Below are 22,554 nucleotides of genomic sequence, written 5' to 3' on the forward strand. Positions count from 1 at the left end.
TTCCAGAATGTATTGAAGTTCTCAATGTAATGGAATCCTCTGGAAGCACACTCTCTGGAGAGCCAATTGTTCAGCTGAAACAGATGGCTAAACTTGAGTGACACCCCATCGATGTTAGGAAGAGATCCACTGATGAATGCTTCAACCTCTACTTTGTCAATACAAGCATAAATGTGCTTAACTTGCTGAATGTTTTGATACAAATATTGGATACGCTTCAAAAGTGAACACATTTTGTAAAGGATTTTAAAAAAATTCCCATAATTTTCAATGAGGCTAGTAAATTAGCATAAATTGACTAAATTTTAAAAACCGTAAAAAATACGAATAACATAAGTACAAGCATAAATGTCTTTAACTTACTGAGTGTTTTGATACCAAAGGGTTTAAAAGGAAACACCGTTTTTAAAGGTTTTTAAAAAGAAAATCCTATTCATTTTCTAGGGAGCTACAATTGGTGTAAATTGTGTAATATCGTAAAGACCGTAAGGTTTTACCAATACCAAAAGACTAAGCATCCTTCTCCTGAGCGTGCTGAACATTTTGATACCAGGATTGCATAAATTGCTAAAAGTGTACTCAAGATTTTATGTAAAAAAAATACAGAAAAAGATATAAAGAACAATACTAAAGGTAAACAGGGTCACTATTGTGCGAATGCTTTGAAGCATTCACACAATGAAGAATTCAGACCAGCTCCTCCAAGCTAAGGGAATTGGTAATTTTCAATGCCAACCCTGGTTGTGACAAAATAGATAAATACAAATAAAAAACTTTTTTTTTAAAACATTTTTTATTTATGTATTTATTTATTTTTGCCCATTGTATTTTGGTTGGCATGCCCAGTATTTCACTTTGAATTTGTTTAGTATTTAGTATAAAAAAATTGTCAGTCATAATCAGTAAATCAGTGCTTCTCAAATAGTACTTTAATACAGGCACTTTAAACTTCTTTTCTGCTTAAGACTAGAACAGGGTTTCTGTGTGACAAAATAAAGTTAATATGATTTGAAATTTGAAAAAGGATTCATTTTTCTTTTTTCTTTTGTTAATGTTAAAAGATACAATTTTAAGTATACTTACACAATTTTTATAGATATTTACCTAATATATATATTGTCACTGCACGAGTGTGTGGGGGGGTGGGGGTTAGGTGGGCGCGAAACATTTTCTTTTTCCTAGGGGGGGCCTGGCAAAAAATAATTGAGAAGCAACTTGAAGAACTGTTTGGGAGCTGAAAGAGAGGGGTCATTTTAGGGAGTGGATAAAAAAAGCCAGTTGTCTATAAAAAGCTGAATTTTTCATCAATACATAACATCATCATTTAGTCTGGCCTTCCATTGGCCAGAAGGCCACCCGTCAAAATTGCAGTTGTGGGAGTTTTAAAGCTTGCAGACTTCTGGGAGACCTGATGGTTCACTAAAGATTCACACTCCACAGCAGTAGGGGGCAGTAGCGGACGTTTGCGCTGGTTGGTACGCACGTGTACGCCTCATCTGATCTGATCAAGAACTTTCGGCTAACGATCCTCGAGCGGAATAATTTCTTCTGCAGCCAGATTCTCTAGCGGAAAGGAATTAATGCAAAACGTATCACCTGACTGTGGACCAGGTAAGAACCATCATTTTAAGTAATGTGTGTTTCTTTTCACTTTCGCGTACTTTCGCCGCCTCTCTTTCGAACTAGCTCGTCCGCTTTTCATTGCGCTCGACCGCCGGCTTACATCTTTGCATTGACTTTCGTTTTGTGGTGTGAATTGCTTGGTTTAATGTCGTATCACCTGACTGTGGACCAGGTAAGAAACATCCTTTCAAGTAATGTTTGTTGTTTTTCACTTTCGCGGACTTTCGCCGCCTCTCTTTCGAACTAGCTTGTCCGCTTTTCATTGCGCTGCAGCCAGGACCGCCGGCTTACATCTTTGCATTGACTTTCGTTTTGTGATGTTACCGAATGGCTTTGGTTTAATGTGTACCTTTTAAAAACCATTAAATTCATCAAGTGCTCTTTAAATAGTGCGGTTTTCTGTGTTCGGTGTTCATCTGTATGACTGGGGTTTTAACTTTTAGGTAAATACTGAGGTTCTTGTCAACTAGCTAATATCAATAATGATTGATTGGTATATTTCAAGCGTAAAAAATACAGGACAAAACACAATTATTTCAAACTCATCACAGAAACAATTAAATGCATTGATTAGAAAAAAATAAAACACACTTATGTCACATATGGTTCATTCATTTTTTGTGATAATTAACTAAAGTTAGTAGAGTTTGATTGCTTGAAAAGGAGTGGGAAGAAGCAAACTTATAAAATCCCACGCCTACCTAATTACTTAATTTCACTGTTTTGCATAATTATGTAATCCGGTCAGTGCAACCTTTATGGCATGATTGTCTTTACAGGACTTTGTGGTGCTGGTTAGACATCCCTAAAATAAGTGTCTCACGGTGACTCTTGTCCCAATAGCAGTCGCTGAAGCCATTAAGGTTTTTAAGAAAAAGCTCAAAACTAATCTTTTTAGCGTAGCTTTTACTTGGTTCTTACATGCCCACATGATTTTATTGTATATTTTACTTGCGGGATGTGCATGTTGCTGGATTTTGATGTTTTTATGTATTTGTTTGTTTTTATTTTATTTATTTATGAATGCTTTTTCGTATTACTGTTATTTATGTTACTGTGGAAAGCACTTTGAGATGCTTGAAAGCAGGAAAAGCACTATATAAATAAATCTGAATTAACACATAGTCTTTGCAGGAGATGGCAGCACAGAGGCCACAGAGGGCTAGAAGAAATCCCAGACAAGATGCTTTGTATTATTGCTCCTTGGGTGAAGATAAGGAAGGATTTGATATTAGATACATTGATTCATTTAAAGGTGAGCCACTGAAGTATTTATGCAATTTTTTTTCAATGTTTGAAATCAACATGAAAAACACATAATTTAGGTTCTTCTGTCATAGAGCATTATTTGCAGTATGTGATATTGATCCCAAATCAGATCCTCAATTAAGTTTTATCTAGATTATTTTTGGCATGGTCATTGTGTATTAGTTAAGTGTTTCATTTATATTGCGCAACCTAATTCACACACACTCCCAAAAGCAAAAACCTACAATCAGAAAACTGAATTAAATAGACTATTCAGTTCCCACTATACAGGGCTCCAGACTAACTTTTTTTCACTAGGAGCACTGTGGCCCCCAACTAAAATTTTAGGGGCACAACCAGAAAATTTAGGGGGCATACCTTAAATCAACATTCTAACCAAATCTACTAATCTCCACTGTATTACGAATAAATACTTTAATAATAGATGCCGAAATTACAATGCGCTGTTTCAAATTCATTGTCACATTTTATTCTGCACTTTTAAAGATGCAACAAGCTAAACTGACAGCACCATCGCTGTCATGACAGTACAAATAGCAAACAAAATACCATAAATTTAGAATAAAAAAAGTTTTTAGCAGCAAAGTGATTACCGTAGTAACCTTTTAGTCATTTCACAGTTTCAAACAATACTTAAATGTATGTACACATTAGAGGATGGAAATTCATGTTGGCGACACCAAATAGACTTTATCAGCGAATTTAGAGCAAGGAAGTGAAGACTTTAACCACTTCTGATTGGTCAGACTGATGACATGTGATTAAGATCCCAAGAATGATTGGTGGAAACAGTTAAAGGGGCGGAACTTTTCCTGACACAGCTGAAGCTGGGGCTAAATCGTGGTATCGTCATTCTTATCAAAATGTATTTAATAGAATCAAATAAACACAAAGAAAAAAGTATTTTACGATCTTTCATATTCCTAACTACTCAGTGTTTTATCAGGGCCTGTAGGGATGAACAAAGAACTGAAATCCTGGAGATGGAAAATGTTGTTAAATCAGTTAATGAGGGCAATTTACCACGGCACACTTGACCATCTCCCACGGCACACTAGTGTGCCGCGGCACACTGGTTGAAAAACACTGCATTATGGGACATGTGTCCTGATGGGTTTTTTGTAGTTCACTGATCAATTAAAATAATTTAAAATACCAACTGATTAAAAAAAGGCTACATACATTACAAAACATTAAAATAATTATAAAAGGTGCAATATCACAGATCATATTTAGGGGGGGAAGCATATTAAAACTAAATTAACTAAAGCCAAATAATTTCAAGAAATATGACACCAGGAATCATCACTTTCTCCATCGTCTGACGTCACCTGAATAACAGCAGAGTTCTGACCTGCAGACAACTTGACCTCAACTTTCACCGCAGCTGATATCAGCTGAAGAAGGATATGGATCTGAATCTAATGTCTGCAGACATAACATCGAAGAGAACTATAAACTCTGTTTTGAACCCAGGAGATCAGCTGTTATCAGTAAAAGAAGAAATGCCAACCTTGGACAATTCTACAGTTTATGGACCCTTTTTATTTTTCCCCAACAGTATTACTTTATTATTAAAAAAATATATATATATATATAAAAAGAGTAAAACAAATGATTAATCACTTTTGAAAATTTTTAAATTGATTGACTTTTGATGATATTACTTCACTAGCTCCTAAAATTGATAAATTGATTCAAAAATCTTTCCTAATGTAGCATAACTTTGCACATGTTTTTAACTTTTGATACTTGATGAAATTTTGCCATGAAAATTCCTGAAACAGTGTTGTCTATTTTACTGGTATAGTATTATTTTTTAAAGCATATGAATGACTTTTAAAAGTAACATAATTTGCATATATTTCAGATGCTGCATTTGCCATGTTAATTTCTAAAATAGTTATTTTTGACGTAGTACTTAAGTAATTCATCTTTGGCATGTGCCTTATTGATACCTTATGATTCTTAATTCTGTCTGATAAAACCTAGGAACCGGATATTGATAAATCATGTAATAAAATGGTTATAGTATAACGGGGTGGAATTATATAAGTTCGCTTCCTTCCACTCCCTTTCAAGCAATATTTATTAATTATGTCTAATTATCCTAAGTTTGATTAGTTACTGTATGAATGTATAACTGATGATTATATTGCTTCTGTGTATAACTTCTATTTGATTGCTTGAAATAAACCATTTCAAATAAAAAAAAATCAAATCAAATCAAAATTGAATGTTAAGGACAACTCCTAATTCCTGTTGTCCTTCAGTCTTGCTGCAGCTTTGCCCTCATGCCCCCCCCCCCCCCCCCCCCCCCCAGGGCACTGGTTCATCTTAAACACGTCTATTGTTGCACTTTCCCCGCCGGTTTTTTAAATCATGTTGTCGCTCACACGTGTTTAATGCTAGAGCCCCGTTAGCTGTCAGGCATGAACGTGTGGGACATTTATTCTCCTCAGCTGACCATCTCCCGCGGGAGTGGTGTGCTGCCGTAACAGCCGTGCATGATGAGAGCCGTGGTTTGCTTTGCGAGTTAGAGACCCCTGCTGTAGACTGGCACTGGTACACTAGCCGCAGGTCAGAAGAACGAATCAATAGTTTGCTTGCTCATAGCTCAGACGCACATATCAGGTTGTGATGATATTTGTCTCTGTTTCCTTCCCACAGATGTTAACGCGCACTCGATTATCTCTAGGCCCCTCCCCCTCCACGCATTTTAGCCACTTACAGTAACTTTCCCTATTCTTCTCACACGCATTGGCCGCCTCAGGCATCCCTCAATGACACTCGAGTGTGCGCTCGCATGTGCTCCAGTCTCATGAGTATTCGCGCGAGTGTGTCTGTCTGTCCGTCCGTCCGTCCTCGCGTCTCATTGATTATTTCATTGATGATTGATGTGCCCCTTCCACGTTTAATGTATACAAAATACGGAGGGCGGGGGAGGCAAATTTACTGGTGGCACATGTGCGACTGGGTGTAAAATTCAGTCGCACACTCTCAAATTTTGGTCGCAGTCTGGAGCCCTGCTCTATGATAACTTTGCATTGTTTCTTTTTTTATTACTCTCCTTTCTTTGTGATGTGTTTGTTACTTGTAGGTCGAGGTGTGTTCAGCTCCCGGCCCTTTCAAAAGGGAGATTTCCTTCTTGAATACAGAGGACAGCTCATATCAAAAAAGGAACAAGAAAGCAGACTGAAAGTTTACCATGACGCCCTGAAGGTTTTTATGTTTGATTTCCAGTTCAATGGAAAGTTGTTATGGTATGTATCTTCTTTTTTAATGGTAATGTCATCTCTACTCTCTTACTGGTAAAAAGTAGTTTTAGTGATGAAATACAGTCTAAGACAAGGTTAAACATTTGTAATGTTCCATGGAAGTTTTAGGTTGTAGCAGGAATGTTATTTCGTCTTAAATACTCAATGTGCTCAATAACTTCCCTATGTAGCATAACTTATTGTCTGCTTCATATTTTAGTATTGATGCTGCTAGAGAGGACGGGTCACTTGGAAGACTAATAAATGATGATGAAGTGAGCCCAAACAGCAAAATGACCATTACCAGAGTGAATGGAGAACCCCATCTCTGTTTATTTGCAATCAAGGATATTGGTCCTGGAGAAGAAATCACCTATAATTATGGTGACTCCGAATGGCCATGGAGAATCAAGGTATCTGTAAAGTTATTGTTATGCTTTAAAATAATGTATAATTCTATATTTAAATTAAAGAATATGATTTACTCTTCATCCTTTCATCTCAGAAATCCAAAGAAAAGCCAAGTCAATCAGCAGAAGAGAATCCATCAACTTCCAGGTCCTCTCCAGACGACACATCGCAGGTAAATTTCAGTATAAATATCTATTTAGCAATTGTAGAAACATTTAGGTATTTAAATATTGAGTAGTATGAAGGTACATGGATCACTGGTAACATCGACCATAAAGGATGCCTGTATTTGATAAAAATTCCTTGGTGGTAGGCAGGCGCCTGTGTTTGGCAGCGGAGCCGCCACCAGTGTGTGAATGTGTGTGTGACTGGGTGAATGGGTCTGTGACTGTAAAGCACTTTGTCCTTGTAGGAAGAAAGGCGCTATACAAGTATACGCCATTTACCATTTACCATTTACTTTAGAAGCATGAACAGGACAAAGCAGGTTGTCCCATTAAGCGCTCATACACACGTGTCCTGTGTAATACTCAACTGGACAGGTTCTGACATTAGCGGGACATAGTGTTAAAACTAGTATACTGGAATTGAAGTTGTCCTAATGATCACTCTTACACACATGTCCTGTGTAATACTCAACTGGACAGGTCCAGGTTGTAGCAGGACTATTTGCTCAGTGTTTAAGCAAAGAATCTAATTCAGCCTCCATCCTTTCATCTCAGAAATCCAAAGAAAAGCCAAGTCAATCAGCAGAAGAGAATCCACCCACTTCCAGGTCCTATCCAGACGACACACCGCAGGTAAATTTCAGTTTAAATACCTATTTAGTAATTGTAGAAACATTTAGGCATGTTAATATTGAGTAGTATGAAGGTACATGGATCACTGGTAACATCTACAGTAAAGGATGCCTGTATTTGATACAAATTCCTTTAGAAGCATGAACAGGACAAAGCAGGTTGTCCCATTAAGCGCTCATACACACGTGTCCTGTGTAATACTCAACTGGACAGGTTCTGACATTAGCAGGACATAGTGTTAAAACTAGTATACTGGAATTGAAGTTGTCCTAATGATCACTCTTACACACATGTCCTGTGTAATACTCAACTGGACAGGTCCAGGTTGTAGCAGGACTATTTGCTCAGTGTTTAAGCAAAGAATCTAATTCAGCCTCCATCCTTTCATCTCAGAAATCCAAAGAAAAGCCAAGTCAATCAGCAGAAGAGAATCCACCCACTTCCGGGTCCTATCCAGACGACACACCGCAGGTAAATTTCAGTTTAAATACCTATTTAGTAATTGTAGAAACATTTAGGCATTTAAATATTGAGTAGTATGAAGGTACATGGATCACTGGTAACATCTACAGTAAAGGATGCCTGTATTTGATACAAATTCCTTTAGAAGAATGAACAGGACAAAGCAGGTTGTCCCATTAAGCGCTCATACACACGTGTCCTGTGTAATACTCAACTGGACAGGTTCTGACATTAGCAGGACATAGTGTTAAAACTAGTATACTGGAATTGAAGTTGTCTTAATGATCACTCTTACACACATGTCCTGTGTAATACTCAACTGGACAGGTCCAGGTTTTAGCAGGACTATGTGCTCAGTGTTTAAGCAAAGAATCTAATTCAGCCTCCATCCTTTCATCTCAGAAATCCAAAGAAAAGCCAAGTCAATCAGCAGAAGAGAATCCACCCACTTCCGGGTCCTATCCAGACGACACACCGCAGGTAAATTTCAGTTTAAATACCTATTTAGTAATTGTAGAAACATTTAGGCATGTTAATATTGAGTAGTATGAAGGTACATGGATCACTGGTAACATCTACAGTAAAGGATGCCTGTATTTGATACAAATTCCTTTAGAAGAATGAACAGGACAAAGCAGGTTGTCCCATTAAGCGCTCATACACACGTGTCCTGTGTAATACTCAACTGGACAGGTTCTGACATTAGCAGGACATAGTGTTAAAACTAGTATACTGGAATTGAAGTTGTCCTAATGATCACTCTTACACACATGTCCTGTGTAATACTCAACTGGACAGGTCCAGGTTTTAGCAGGACTGTGCTCAGTGTTTAAGCAAAGAATCTAATTCAGCCTCCATCCTTTCATCTCAGAAATCCAAAGAAAAGCCAAGTCAATCAGCAGAAGAGAATCCACCCACTTCCAGGTCCTATCCAGACGACACACCGCAGGTAAATTTCAGTTTAAATACCTATTTAGTAATTGTAGAAACATTTAGGCATGTTAATATTGAGTAGTATGAAGGTACATGGATCACTGGTAACATCTACAGTAAAGGATGCCTGTATTTGATACAAATTCCTTTAGAAGCATGAACAGGACAAAGCAGGTTGTCCCATTAAGCGCTCATACACACGTGTCCTGTGTAATACTCAACTGGACAGGTTCTGACATTAGCAGGACATAGTGTTAAAACTAGTATACTGGAAGTGAAGTTGTCCTAATGATCACTCTTACACACATGTCCTGTGTAATACTCAACTGGACAGGTCCAGGTTTTAGCAGGACTGTGCTCAGTGTTTAAGCAAAGAATCTAATTCAGCCTCCATCCTTTCATCTCAGAAATCCAAAGAAAAGCCAAGTCAATCAGCAGAAGAGAATCCACCCACTTCCGGGTCCTATCCAGACGACACACCGCAGGTAAATTTCAGTTTAAATACCTATTTAGTAATTGTAGAAACATTAAGGCATTTAAATATTGAGTAGTATGAAGGTACATGGATCACTGGTAACATCTACAGTAAAGGATGCCTGTATTTGATACAAATTCCTTTAGAAGCATGAACAGGACAAAGCAGGTTGTCCCATTAAGCGCTCATACACACGTGTCCTGTGTAATACTCAACTGGACAGGTTCTGACATTAGCAGGACATAGTGTTAAAACTAGTATACTGGAAGTGAAGTTGTCCTAATGATCACTCTTACACACATGTCCTGTGTAATACTCAACTGGACAGGTCCAGGTTGTAGCAGGACTATGTGCTCAGTGTTTAAGCAAAGAATCTAATTCAGCCTCCATCCTTTCATCTCAGAAATCCAAAGAAAAGCCAAGTCAATCAGCAGAAGAGAATCTACCCACTTCCGGGTCCTATCCAGACGACACACCACAGGTAAATTTCAGTTTAAATACCTATTTAGTAATTGTAGAAACATTTAGGCATGTTAATATTGAGTAGTATGAAGGTACATGGATCACTGGTAACATCTACAGTAAAGGATGCCTGTATTTGATACAAATTCCTTTAGAAGAATGAACAGGACAAAGCAGGTTGTCCCATTAAGCGCTCATACACACGTGTCCTGTGTAATACTCAACTGGACAGGTTCTGACATTAGCAGGACATAGTGTTAAAACTAGTATACTGGAATTGAAGTTGTCCTAATGATCACTCTTACACACATGTCCTGTGTAATACTCAACTGGACAGGTCCAGGTTTTAGCAGGACTGTGCTCAGTGTTTAAGCAAAGAATCTAATTCAGCCTCCATCCTTTCATCTCAGAAATCCAAAGAAAAGCCAAGTCAATCAGCAGAAGAGAATCCACCCACTTCCAGGTCCTATCCAGACGACACACCGCAGGTAAATTTCAGTTTAAATACCTATTTAGTAATTGTAGAAACATTTAGGCATGTTAATATTGAGTAGTATGAAGGTACATGGATCACTGGTAACATCTACAGTAAAGGATGCCTGTATTTGATACAAATTCCTTTAGAAGCATGAACAGGACAAAGCAGGTTGTCCCATTAAGCGCTCATACACACGTGTCCTGTGTAATACTCAACTGGACAGGTTCTGACATTAGCAGGACATAGTGTTAAAACTAGTATACTGGAAGTGAAGTTGTCCTAATGATCACTCTTACACACATGTCCTGTGTAATACTCAACTGGACAGGTCCAGGTTGTAGCAGGACTATGTGCTCAGTGTTTAAGCAAAGAATCTAATTCAGCCTCCATCCTTTCATCTCAGAAATCCAATGAAAAGCCAAGTCAATCAGCAGAAGAGAATCCACCCACTTCCAGGTCCTATCCAGACGACACACCGCAGGTAAATTTCAGTTTAAATACCTATTTAGTAATTGTAGAAACATTTAGGCATGTTAATATTGAGTAGTATGAAGGTACATGGATCACTGGTAACATCTACAGTAAAGGATGCCTGTATTTGATACAAATTCCTTTAGAAGAATGAACAGGACAAAGCAGGTTGTCCAATTAAGCGCTCATACACACGTGTCCTGTGTAATACTCAACTGGACAGGTTCTGACATTAGCAGGACATAGTGTTAAAACTAGTATACTGGAAGTGAAGTTGTCCTAATGATCACTCTTACACACATGTCCTGTGTAATACTCAACTGGACAGGTCCAGGTTTTAGCAGGACTGTGCTCAGTGTTTAAGCAAAGAATCTAATTCAGCCTCCATCCTTTCATCTCAGAACTCCAAAGAAAAGCCAAGTCAATCAGCAGAAGAGAATCCACCCACTTCCGGGTCCTATCCAGACGACACACCGCAGGTAAATTTCAGTTTAAATACCTATTTAGTAATTGTAGAAACATTTAGGCATTTAAATATTGAGTAGTATGAAGGTACATAGATCACTGGTAACATCTACAGTAAAGGATGCCTGTATTTGATACAAATTCCTTTAGAAGCATGAACAGGACAAAGCAGGTTGTCCCATTAAGCGCTCATACACACGTGTCCTGTGTAATACTCAACTGGACAGGTTCTGACATTAGCAGGACATAGTGTTAAAACTAGTATACTGGAAGTGAAGTTGTCCTAATGATCACTCTTACACACATGTCCTGTGTAATACTCAACTGAACAGGTCCAGGTTGTAGCAGGACTATGTGCTCAGTGTTTAAGCAAAGAATCTAATTCAGCCTCCATCCTTTCATCTCAGAAATCCAAAGAAAAGCCAAGTCAATCAGCAGAAGAGAATCCACCCACTTCCGGGTCCTATCCAGACGACACACCGCAGGTAAATTTCAGTTTAAATACCTATTTAGTAATTGTAGAAACATTTAGGCATTTAAATATTGAGTAGTATGAAGGTACATGGATCACTGGTAACATCTACAGTAAAGGATGCCTGTATTTGATACAAATTCCTTTAGAAGCATGAACAGGACAAAGCAGGTTGTCCCATTAAGCGCTCATACACACGTGTCCTGTGTAATACTCAACTGGACAGGTTCTGACATTAACAGGACATAGTGTTAAAACTAGTATACTGGAATTGAAGTTGTCCTAATGATCACTCTTACACACATGTCCTGTGTAATACTCAACTGGACAGGTCCAGGTTTTAGCAGGACTATTTGCTCAGTGTTTAAGCAAAGAATCTAATTCAGCCTCCATCCTTTCATCTCAGAAATCCAAAGAAAAGCCAAGTCAATCAGCAGAAGAGAATCCACCCACTTCCAGGTCCTATCCAGACGACACACCGCAGGTAAATTTCAGTTTAAATACCTATTTAGTAATTGTAGAAACATTTAGGCATGTTAATATTGAGTAGTATGAAGGTACATGGATCACTGGTAACATCTACAGTAAAGGATGCCTGTATTTGATACAAATTCCTTTAGAAGAATGAACAGGACAAAGCAGGTTGTCCCATTAAGCGCTCATACACACGTGTCCTGTGTAATACTCAACTGGACAGGTTCTGACATTAGCAGGACATAGTGTTAAAACTAGTATACTGGAAGTGAAGTTGTCCTAATGATCACTCTTACACACATGTCCTGTGTAATACTCAACTGGACAGGTCCAGGTTTTAGCAGGACTATGTGCTCAGTGTTTAAGCAAAGAATCTAATTCAGCCTCCATCCTTTCATCTCAGAAATCCAAAGAAAAGCCAAGTCAATCAGCAGAAGAGAATCCACCCACTTCCGGGTCCTATCCAGACGACACACCGCAGGTAAATTTCAGTTTAAATACCTATTTAGTAATTGTAGAAACATTTAGGCATTTAAATATTGAGTAGTATGAAGGTACATGGATCACTGGATTTACTGAATTACGGCCAGTAAATTCTGGGCATTGTTTCCACTCAGTTATGCTTTGGTCCCTCTGAGTGATGTGTTTTCACGGCCCATGCATGATGAAGACGGCCAGCGCGTCATATTGGGTCACCGTAGTGCGACCACTTAGCTTAGCCACATTAATGGAAAACTGCATGTTTTTTTTGCTTAATTAGTATTGAGAAATACCTAATTGGAAAGTATAGACATTGAGACTCTTTGTTCAGCGTTAAATTGAATTTTTTTCCTTTCATGAAATACTAAGACCATGTCACGCCATAGATGTTCTTTTGTCAAAAGTTGGTAAAATAACATGACTTTGGCAATGTTTTAGTAGCTTCATTTCCATTAACCACAGAATTGCACAAATTGGATTTTTTTTATAAAGAAATGAACTTATAGGTAACACCTCAATTTTGAAAACACTTGCATTTATCGAAAAAAAAAAACCTTTTGTGTTTTGAGGTGTTGATTTTATCTTTTTAATATCAAACAAGTTTCTCAAACACTTCTGTGTCTGGCTTTTTGAATTTTTTTGAACAATTGTGTAGCTTTGCTCTCCCCAGTGCTGTGACATCACACAAATGCTGTTGGTTTTTGTCTACAGGACTGTGATCATGATTTAGTCGCTGACGAAATGTCACCTTTGGAGAAATGTGTCATATGTGGAGGACCTTTTACTCCTCTGAAATGGAGTGGTGTGAGATGTGAAGGTAATTTTTTGCTTAACAATGTAAAGATATGTACATTTCTGGTTTGAATGTGATTCTATTGGGGCATCATAAAAACATCTATTGCTATGGTATATCTTTTTGAGCTTTTACAAGTGCAAATTAGCTGTATTCATTTTATGTACTTTTAATTTTCTGTGTAGTTTGCAACCAGACCTGGCACAAAAGGTGTTACAATATTCACATGGTGGACATCTCAGAACCTCAATCACTGGTACGTTTTTATTTGTTCTTTTCAGTGAAATGTCTTCCAAATCCATAAAGTTTACTTTTTGTTTTTAATTGTGGGCAGGTTTTAAATGAACAAAGCTCAAGTGAGGTGGGTTCATCAGAAGAGGAATACGTGCCTGATTCCACAGCTGATTCAGACAGCTCATTTGTCAATAAATCAGAGATTTTAAGCATAAATCGCAAACGAGTACAGATCTCGGAGGTTTCAACCAGTCAGTCTGCTTCCAAAAAGAAAAGATTTCACCAAGAAGATTCTGTAGAGGGAGAAAGACTGAGTTCTTCTGAAGCTGCAGGGTCATTATCTCAAGATGAACTCAGAAAAAGACGATTTGAAAAATCTGATGCGACTTCAAATGAAAGAAATGCTCGCAATGAATGCATGACTGATAGCTATAATGCTCGGCCTGAAGATTTACCCAAGTCATCCCTCTTACTCAGAAACAGAAACTACTGCTATATTTGTGGAAAGCTACAGACAAAGTTTACACGCCATTTGAAAAGGCATGAGAAAAAATATGCTGATGTTGCCCAAGTTTTAAGTCTTCCCAAGAAGTCCAAAAAGCGCTTGGAAATGCTTGCTAAGCTGCGCAACAAGGGAAACTATGACCATAACTCAGAGGTCTTAGCAAGTGGCATAGGAACATTAAAACCAAAACGCACATCAAAGAAAAACTACAAAGAAAAAGACTATATTCACTGCATTTACTGTCAGGCATTATATCTCAGAAGAGATCTGTGGAGACATGTTCGAAAATGTTCTTCCAAACCAGGAAAAGCCACTTCAGAGGGACATGACAAAAGAGTCTTGTCTTTGGCCTCTATGAATGAGTCAGCTCTTTGTCAGCAAGTTTCCCCAGGTGTTTGGAAAATATTAGCTGTCATGAAAGATGATGACATAACATCCACTGTGCGAAGTGACTTCTCTATTCTCCAGCTTGCCCAGTCACTCTTTAACAAACATGGACAAGATCCCACCAAATTTGACTACATTCGTCAGAAACTCAGAGAATGTGGAAGACTTCTGCTTGTACTTCGGAAAGAATTTTCAATTAACACCTTTGAGGATGCTGTCAGGCCTGCAAATTTTGATGTGGTTATTACAGCTGTCAAGAAAGTGTCTGGCTATGATGGAGAAAAGAACTGCTACTCTACTCCAAGCCTTGCCCTGAAGTTGGGCCACTCATTGCAGAAAGTTAATGACATTTTACATTGTCGAGCACTTATGGCTCAAGACAGTACACTGATCAAGTCGACCCAAAGTTTCAAAACCCTCTTTTCTACAAAGTGGTCTGAATTCATTTCCCATACTGCACTGTCAACACTAAACGAGCGTCACTTTAACAAGCCTTCCACTCTTCCCTTCACAGAAGATGTTCAATGTCTTCATAGACATCTGGAGAAGATTACTGACGAAGCACTGAAGGACTTGGAGGAGCATAGTTCACCCAAATCATACAGTGAACTTTGCAAAGTCACCATGGCAAAAGTAATACTGTTCAACAGAAGACGAGGGGGAGAAGTTTCAAAGATGACATTATGTGGCTTTCAGGGGAGAGACTCAAGTGCCCTCCACAAGGATATTGCATTTGGACTTACAAAATTTGAACGTCACCTTTGTCAACACTTCAGTCGCGTGGAATTGAGGGGTAAACGTGGTCGAAAGGTTGCAGTGTTACTTTCACCGGACATGGTGAGTGCAATAACACGGCTGACTGAGAAGAGAGCAGACTGTGGTGTACTGGCAGAAAACCCCTTTCTTTTTGCCAGGCCTAAATGTCTGACTCCTTACAGAGGACAGGACTGTTTAAGGCTTTATGCAGCAGAATGTGGGGCTAAAAACCCAGAGCTCCTCAGGTCGACTCAGTTGCGCAAACATGTTGCAACTTTGTCTCAGATCCTGAATCTCAAGAATCACGAGTTGGATCAAGTTGCCAACTTTCTTGGTCACGATATTCGCGTTCATCGTGAATATTATAGACTTCCAGAGGCTACTACACAGCTGGCTAAGATATCTAAACTACTCATTGCCATGGAGAAAGGGTCTCTTCAAAACCTACAAGGCAAAACACTGGAAGAGATTGAAATCGAAGGTGAAGTTGCATTTAAGCTAAGAGTTGGACCTTTCCAGAACTTGAACTGAACTATATCTTAACACAATTTAATTTTACTAGATAAGCTAGAGTTGACAGAGTCAAGTGGAGAGAGCGACAGCGACACAGAGGCCGACGCCGCCGTTGAAGAGGCCGACGCCGCCGTTGAAGAGGCCGACGTCGCCGTTGAAGAGACCAACGCCACTGTTGAAGAGGGCGAGGTTGAAGAAAATCTCTCAAATCCAAAGGCTGGTAAGCACAAAATGATTTTTCTTGAAATTGTTCTGTTCATGAAACCACATGACTAATAAACGTCATCACAGAGTCTCTGGGAAGTGAGAGGATGTGGACACCTGTTCGTTAAATTAAATTCAATTTTATTTATACCACAAAAGATTTGCCTCATTGGGCTGAATGCAAGTAATTATAAAGAGGCACAAGGTTTTTCATAACATATAAACAATAGCTACAAACTAAAGACTGAATACATTTGGTCATCCCTATCCTTAGACAGTCATTCCTGGTAAGGAAAAACTCCTAAAAAAATGTAAAAAAAATCTGATTCAGGAAAAAAAAAGCAGAAACTTCAGGAATGCCCACGTGAGGGCGAGATCCTATCCCAGGACAGACATGCGATTTACCAGGACTGTTATAGAGGAATTAGCTTATCTAACTCTCCACTATGTATTTGAAAGAGTTCCGTCAGATATGGCTGAGGGATCGGTGGGGACAATGCCCTCAGCCCAACTTTATCTTTAGAAATAGCACACAGTGATTTTATGTCTGTGTAAATTATGAGTTCAGGTTTTAATCTTGGAAATCAAACTCAGGATTTAAAGGGTACATTAATTGTTTAGTCACATAACATAACATTTGTTTATAAACAATACGTGGTGCAATCCTGGACCATTTCACTGTACAAAAGACCATATGCTGCAGAGACTGTGAGCTTTTAGCAGTTAGCATCCGGCCGTATTATCTACCTCGGGAGTTTACGAACGTCCTTGCCGTCTGTGTTTACATCCCGCCCAGAGCGCGCAAAGACAGCCATTGAGGTAGTGGTCCAAACGGTTTCAGAGCTGCAAACGAGGCACCCACAGGCTCTCGTGGTCGTCTCAGGGGACTTCAATCACGTCTCCCTGGATGCCCCACCATCAACGATGCATCAGTGCGTGAACTGTCCCACTCGCAGCGACAGGACAATCGATTTGTTTTATGTCAGCATCAAAGATGCCTATCAGGCCACGCCCCTCCCTGCCCTCGGCAAATCAGACCAAAATCTGATTTCCTTACAGCCCACATACACGCCTTTAGTGAAGAGGCAGCCTGCAGCAACAAAGAGCGTGAGGAGGTGGACACCTGAGGCTGAGGGGGAACTCAGAGACTGCTTTGGATGCACAGACTGGAGCGCCCTGCTGGACCCCAATGGAGTGACATCGAAGGAGCATCCCAATGTATAACAGACTATATGAACTTCTGCATGTAGACTGTTGTGCTCACAAAACTGTCCATTGTTATGCAAATAACAAACCCTGGATAACAAGGACAGTGAAAGTGGTTTTAAATAAAAAGAGCATTCCTCAAAAAGGATCAGGAGGAAATTAAAAGGGTCCAGATAGACCCGAGGAGCTGCCTGAAAGATGCAAAAAAACACCTATAAGGACAGAGTGGAGAAGAAACTGGAGAACAATAACATCAGGGAGGTGTGGCGATGAATGAAAACCATTACAGGCTGCAACAAGACAACAGTAGTTGGGGGAAGTGCTGAAAAAGCCAATGTATGGAATACCTATTTTAATAGATTTCACATCCCCCCCCCCCCCCCCCCCACACCCAATTCCAACACCAGCCCTGTCTTGCACCACACCCATCACCGTGCCCTTCTCACTGCCTGTCCTCATCCCTTAGCCAGAGGAGGGCCAGCTCCTCAGACTGCTCCTTCCTCCATCAACCATGATCCATCTCTTCCAGTGTCCTCGCCATGTGATCCATGCCTTCCACCTGCAGAATGTGTTTCCCACCACATCACAGATCATCTGGTGCAGAGGGAACTGCAGAGACTGAACATGAGGAAAGCCCTGGGTCCAGACAGTGTGTCCCAGACTCCTGAAAACGTGTGTATACGAGCTTGGGGCTCCTCTTCAGCATCTGTTTAACCTGAGCCTGGACCTGGGACAGGTGCCATCTCTGTGGAAGAACTCATGTATCATTCCACTCCCCAAAGTCAAGCACCCAAAGGAGAACAAAGACTACCGGCCTGTAGCACTGACTTCACACGTGATGAAGATCTTTGAGAGGTTGGTGCTGCAGCAGCTGACGTCACAGGTCCAGCATGTCCAAGATCCACTGCAGTTTGCGTACCAGGAGAGAGTGGGGGTGGAGGATGCGGTCCTCTACCTGCTACACCATACCTACTCACACCTGGAGGAAGGAGGTGGTGCAGTGAAAAAACTGTTTTTGATTTCTCCTGGGCCTTTAACGCCATTCATCCTCACCTACTGCAGGAAAAATGAACCAAGATGGCAGTACAACCACCCTTGGTTTTTTGGATCATGGACTACCTCACTAACAGGCTGCAATACGTCTGCATGGGGGGATCGTTCTCCAGTACCCTCCGCTGCAGCGTGGGGGCACTGCAGGGGACAGTGCCATCTCCTCTCCTCTTCACGCTGTATACATCTGATTTCCACTACAACACCGCAACCTGCGACTTGCAGAAGTTCTCAGACGATACAGCTGTTGTGGCCTACATAAAAAGAGAAGAGGACAGCGAGTACAGGCAGCTGGTGGAGGACTTTGTGGGCGGGTGCAGGAAAAACCAGCTGCAGCTGAACCTCCAGAAGACCAAAGAAATGGTTCTGGACTTCAGGAGGAAAGCTGCAACACCTCAACAGCTGCACATAGAGGGAGACAGCTTGGAGAGGGTGCAAACCTACAAATACTTGGCGGTCGTATTGGACCACAAGCTGGACTGGACCGCCAACACAGATCAGCTCTACAAAAAGAATCAGTCCAGGCTGTACTTTCTCCGGAGGCTGCGCTTGTTCAATATCTGCACAAAGCTGCTGCAGGTGTTTTCTCAGTCTGTGGTGGCGAGTGCTCTCCTCGATTCTGCTATTTGCTGGAGCAGCACCAGCAAGAAGAACATCTGCCGGCTCAACAAAATCATCAAGAGCTCTGTGGTGGGGCTGAAGCTGGCTCCTGTGGAGGAGGTGGCTGAACTCTGACCGTCTTCAGGTCCATCATGAGGCATCCCTCACATCCACTACATGAGGCCTTCACCAGCAGGAGGAGTACATTCAGCAGCAGACTGCTGTCCCAGCGCTGCTCCACGGACAGACTGAAGAACTCTTTTGTTCCTCGCGCCATCTTGCAATACAACTCTTTAGCTGAACCTCTTAGAAGCGTTTAATTATTTTTATATCATTAATTCTTAATCTATTTAATGTATTGATATTTAACTTATTTATTCCTGTATTTTTAATGTATTTTTATTCTTAAATCCACCACTCATATTGCTTTTATGTCCTTTTATGTGTGTATGTTTTTATGATTGTCAGCAGATGACCAAATTTAAATTTCCTAAGGTATTTAATAATCCCTTATCTATCTGTCTATCCATTTTGTGCATCACAATATGAGAAACATGCTTTCAACAAATAAATGCTTACTGGGAAGTATTTTTATTAATACTATTTTACTTTTTCAGCACAAAGTCAAAACAAAGATGAGAAGGACAAGGAACTTAAGGCATTAAAATGGAAGCGGAGGAAGCCTGACGGAAAGAAACAAAAACAATCTGGTAAGTGCAGCCACCCGTACATAAGTCACATGCGCACACAAGTAAAACTGAATTATGATCAACATTAAACATAATTCAAAGTCCAAAAGACTAATAGTATTTTTTTATGTTTCTCCCCTCACACTGCTTCATCATTCTGAGTAAGGATATGCCTTTTGTACAAATAGTATTGATGACAACTAATCCACAAATTGACAGAAAATCAATTTAGAAAGTGACTGAATATCTCTTTTTTTCCACTCGTTACACTCTTTTAAGACTGACGAAATTATACCTATAATTGGAATACTAAGAATGTTCACATAAGATGTAACTGTAAAACCACATATAGTGGGATTTGTATCTAAGGCCTAATCCAAATTTTTCCCATCTCCTTACCCCTCCATTTGAAGGGGCTTTTGAAGTGGTGTCCGAAATATATTTTTTTATTTTCTACCCTCCATGTGGGGGGAAACTGACCCCTCCCTTGCGAAGGGGTTCCGCTGTGCTGTGCAAGCACTTTTCTTAATGTGGGTGCGCTCTGGAGCACAGAAGTTTAAATGTAAATTAAAGTAATGACTTTGTTGTAGCATGACCCTTTTGAAGTTAGACAACCGCTGTTATGTATATTTGAGCAGTGGAAGCGCTGCGCTATTGCAAGCTGACTATCGACTAATGGTGACGTCCAAGTTTTGAGACACTAGTTTCATTAGTGTCTGTTTGGAGTGCTACATTTATGATGTGGGGAGAAGGGAAGAATTTAGATTGGGCCTAAAAATCTCCTAAAATGGGTGTCTAATTTCAAACTGTGTTTTATCTTTTTTAGCTGCTGAGCAAGAAAAGAAACGAATGAAGCAAATAAAACGACCCTGGTCCAAAGAGGAAGTAAACGCTGTCATGAGACACTTCAAGGACCATATAATGAAGGGAAAACTTGCTTCCATGATAGAATGTGGGCAGTGCAAAAAGGCAGAGAATCCTGTTCTTGACAACCGTACCCTACAGAACATCAGAGACTTTGTGAGAAATCGTGGTATTACCATGAAAAACAAAAAGTAACCCAGCGAACATTTCCATATGGCCCATATGATTTACCTTTGGGCTGAATATCTGGGCCCCGGGTGGGTTTGTCCACGAGTTCCGTGGTGACCCCATCTGTGTTTGCACACACTGGCTTAGAAGGAAACTCAGTGGTCTGAGTTCCCAACGCTAACCAGCTGCTCTGTGGAAAGCATTGTGTGCCAACAACCTGCCTTACGGATAGTGTAGCGAGTTAGCGAGCTACACTGTCTAGCGAGCCAGATTACTCAGTGCCCATTCAAGCTAGTGTGGGCAAACACAGATGGGGCCACTGTGGAACCTGTGAACAAACCCACCTGGGGCTCAACAATTCAGCCCAAAGGTAAGCCATGTGGGGCTCACATTCAAATGTTTGCTAAATGAAGATTTTTGATATATAGTATATAAAAGTATGAATAAGCAGTTAAGGCTTAAATTTTGTTTTTTTGTTCAGTTGTCAAAAGGTTATTTCTTTATTTGCCTTTACATTAGAAAGAATATAATTTTGAAGTAAGGACTTATGGCTATGTAGTTTTTTTCTGAAAACTATCTTTTACATTAGACAGAACATTAACAATAAATAAGCACTAGATTCTTGAATGTTTTTCCATTTAAAACTGCATATTCTTGTCACCTTTTTGACAAGACTAAGTTTTTTTCAACATTTTTGCTGTATTTGCTTTTCATTTCACAAATAGAACTGTCATAAGCATTTAAATGTACTTTTTTATGTTTATAAAAACAATGATTACAGTGAACTACACAGTATAAAAGTTCAATAAAAGGATTTTTGGGTGGGAGGACCCATCAAGGTCGTTGGGTCCTTTGAAGTCACGTTTTAGACATGTTTGTGTGTTTGTATACTGTGGACCTCATAAATACTCTTTTTGTCAGAGGCGGGGCTAATGGAGCTCATTAAAGTGTCCTGGTAATGTTGTGTTTTGTCATATATTATTATTTCTTGTTGTAATAACTTTTTTCAAATTTTGAACTGGGTTATGTGAAGTACCGCCACAAATAGATTTTTTGAGATACTGCTTGTCCTTAGAAATCAAGCAGAAAGGGGTGTCCCCATAATGTAGTAACAAACGTGTTTGAAAAAACTGTCCTTTTAATCCACCAATACCAGTATGTGTGTGTGAGTGAATGTGTGTGTGACTGGGTGAATGGGTCTGTGACTGTAAAGCGCTTTGTCCTTGTAGGAAGAAAGGCGCTATATAAGTATACGCCATTTACCAAAACACATTTGCAGTGAAAAAACAGTGTATTTTACAAGTTATTTGTTCTTGTTTTTTATTTTTATTATGGTTTTACTATTTTTGAACTTTAATTAGGTTTTTCAATCAGTAATCAGTAAACAGCTGAGCACAAAATCTCCATGTTATGTAATGAAAACTTTACTGAAGCTGATGCTCAAAACAGAATCTAATGATCATCAGGGACCAGCATTGAAAAAAAAAAAAAAAAAGCCAGGTCCCTTTCCACTCAACACTGAGAAAATATCTGATGTAATTGGTTGAAAACATCTGCGGTCTGGGCCTTTTGTCAGCACCTCAAGTTGTCAGTTTGCTCTGTAGGAAGGGTTAGATGTAAACACACACTGCAATAACACATCTTTGCCCTCAGGTTCAAAACCAACCCTGATAGGTGTCGTCTTTTGCAGGCAGCTACACTGATTCTTATCAACCGTCTGCTGGTTCAATGACAGCATGCGTCATGTCTTTACCCTCTTATCATTTAATACATTTTTTTGTACGTGTTTTACATTTATTGCTAGGCAGTGCTGGGTCCTCTTTTCATGGTTTTTACTGGATCTCAGAGGAGACAGTGTTTGTGGAAAGATGCACTCTTATTGATTTGGGGGGCAATAGAATGCTTGACTGTGTGGTTATAATGCTTTTTATCTGCATCTGACAGGGTAAAGAAGCAGAAAATAAGAGCTGAGAATAATCAAGTTTGAGACGTTCTCTGAGCCACACTTCAAAAACAGTTTCTTTGCCCCACTGAGAGAAAAGTGATAACAAAG

General features: G+C 39.7%; 2 protein-coding genes across 7 annotated transcripts; both read left to right on the forward strand.

Annotated features, from left to right (window-relative positions):
* Positions 1-1,471: 1,471 nt before the first annotated feature.
* Positions 1,472-10,261, forward strand: LOC144991219 (uncharacterized). 6 transcript variants are annotated; one of them, XM_078945331.1, is made up of 12 exons: positions 1,472-1,611; positions 2,758-2,878; positions 5,993-6,155; positions 6,370-6,562; positions 6,655-6,732; positions 7,283-7,360; positions 7,754-7,831; positions 8,225-8,302; positions 8,694-8,771; positions 9,163-9,240; positions 9,634-9,711; positions 10,103-10,261. In XM_078945331.1, exons 2-12 carry the CDS (start codon positions 2,761-2,763, stop codon positions 10,244-10,246), a joined length of 1,164 nt encoding a protein of 387 aa, XP_078801457.1. In that variant the 5' UTR covers positions 1,472-1,611; positions 2,758-2,760; the 3' UTR covers positions 10,247-10,261. The 6 variants fall into 6 exon arrangements, with proteins under 6 accessions (XP_078801457.1, XP_078801453.1, XP_078801454.1 ...); XM_078945327.1 differs by having other exon boundaries at positions 1,487-1,795; XM_078945328.1 differs by lacking the exon at positions 9,634-9,711 and having other exon boundaries at positions 1,487-1,795.
* Positions 10,262-11,018: 757 nt separating this feature from the next.
* LOC105358453 (uncharacterized) lies at positions 11,019-21,465 on the forward strand. Its single transcript, XM_078945326.1, has 10 exons — positions 11,019-11,120; positions 11,514-11,591; positions 11,985-12,062; positions 12,456-12,533; positions 13,244-13,349; positions 13,511-13,581; positions 13,660-15,688; positions 15,770-15,940; positions 19,398-19,490; positions 20,296-21,465. Exons 5-10 carry the CDS (start codon positions 13,274-13,276, stop codon positions 20,526-20,528), a joined length of 2,673 nt encoding a protein of 890 aa, XP_078801452.1. The 5' UTR covers positions 11,019-11,120; positions 11,514-11,591; positions 11,985-12,062; positions 12,456-12,533; positions 13,244-13,273; the 3' UTR covers positions 20,529-21,465.
* The last annotated feature ends 1,089 nt before the right edge of the window (positions 21,466-22,554 follow it).

Source organism: Oryzias latipes, chromosome 3, assembly GCF_053564925.1.
Source record: "Oryzias latipes strain Hd-rR chromosome 3, Olatipes_Hd-rR_3.1".
NCBI classification, from domain to species: domain Eukaryota; kingdom Metazoa; phylum Chordata; class Actinopteri; order Beloniformes; family Adrianichthyidae; genus Oryzias; species Oryzias latipes.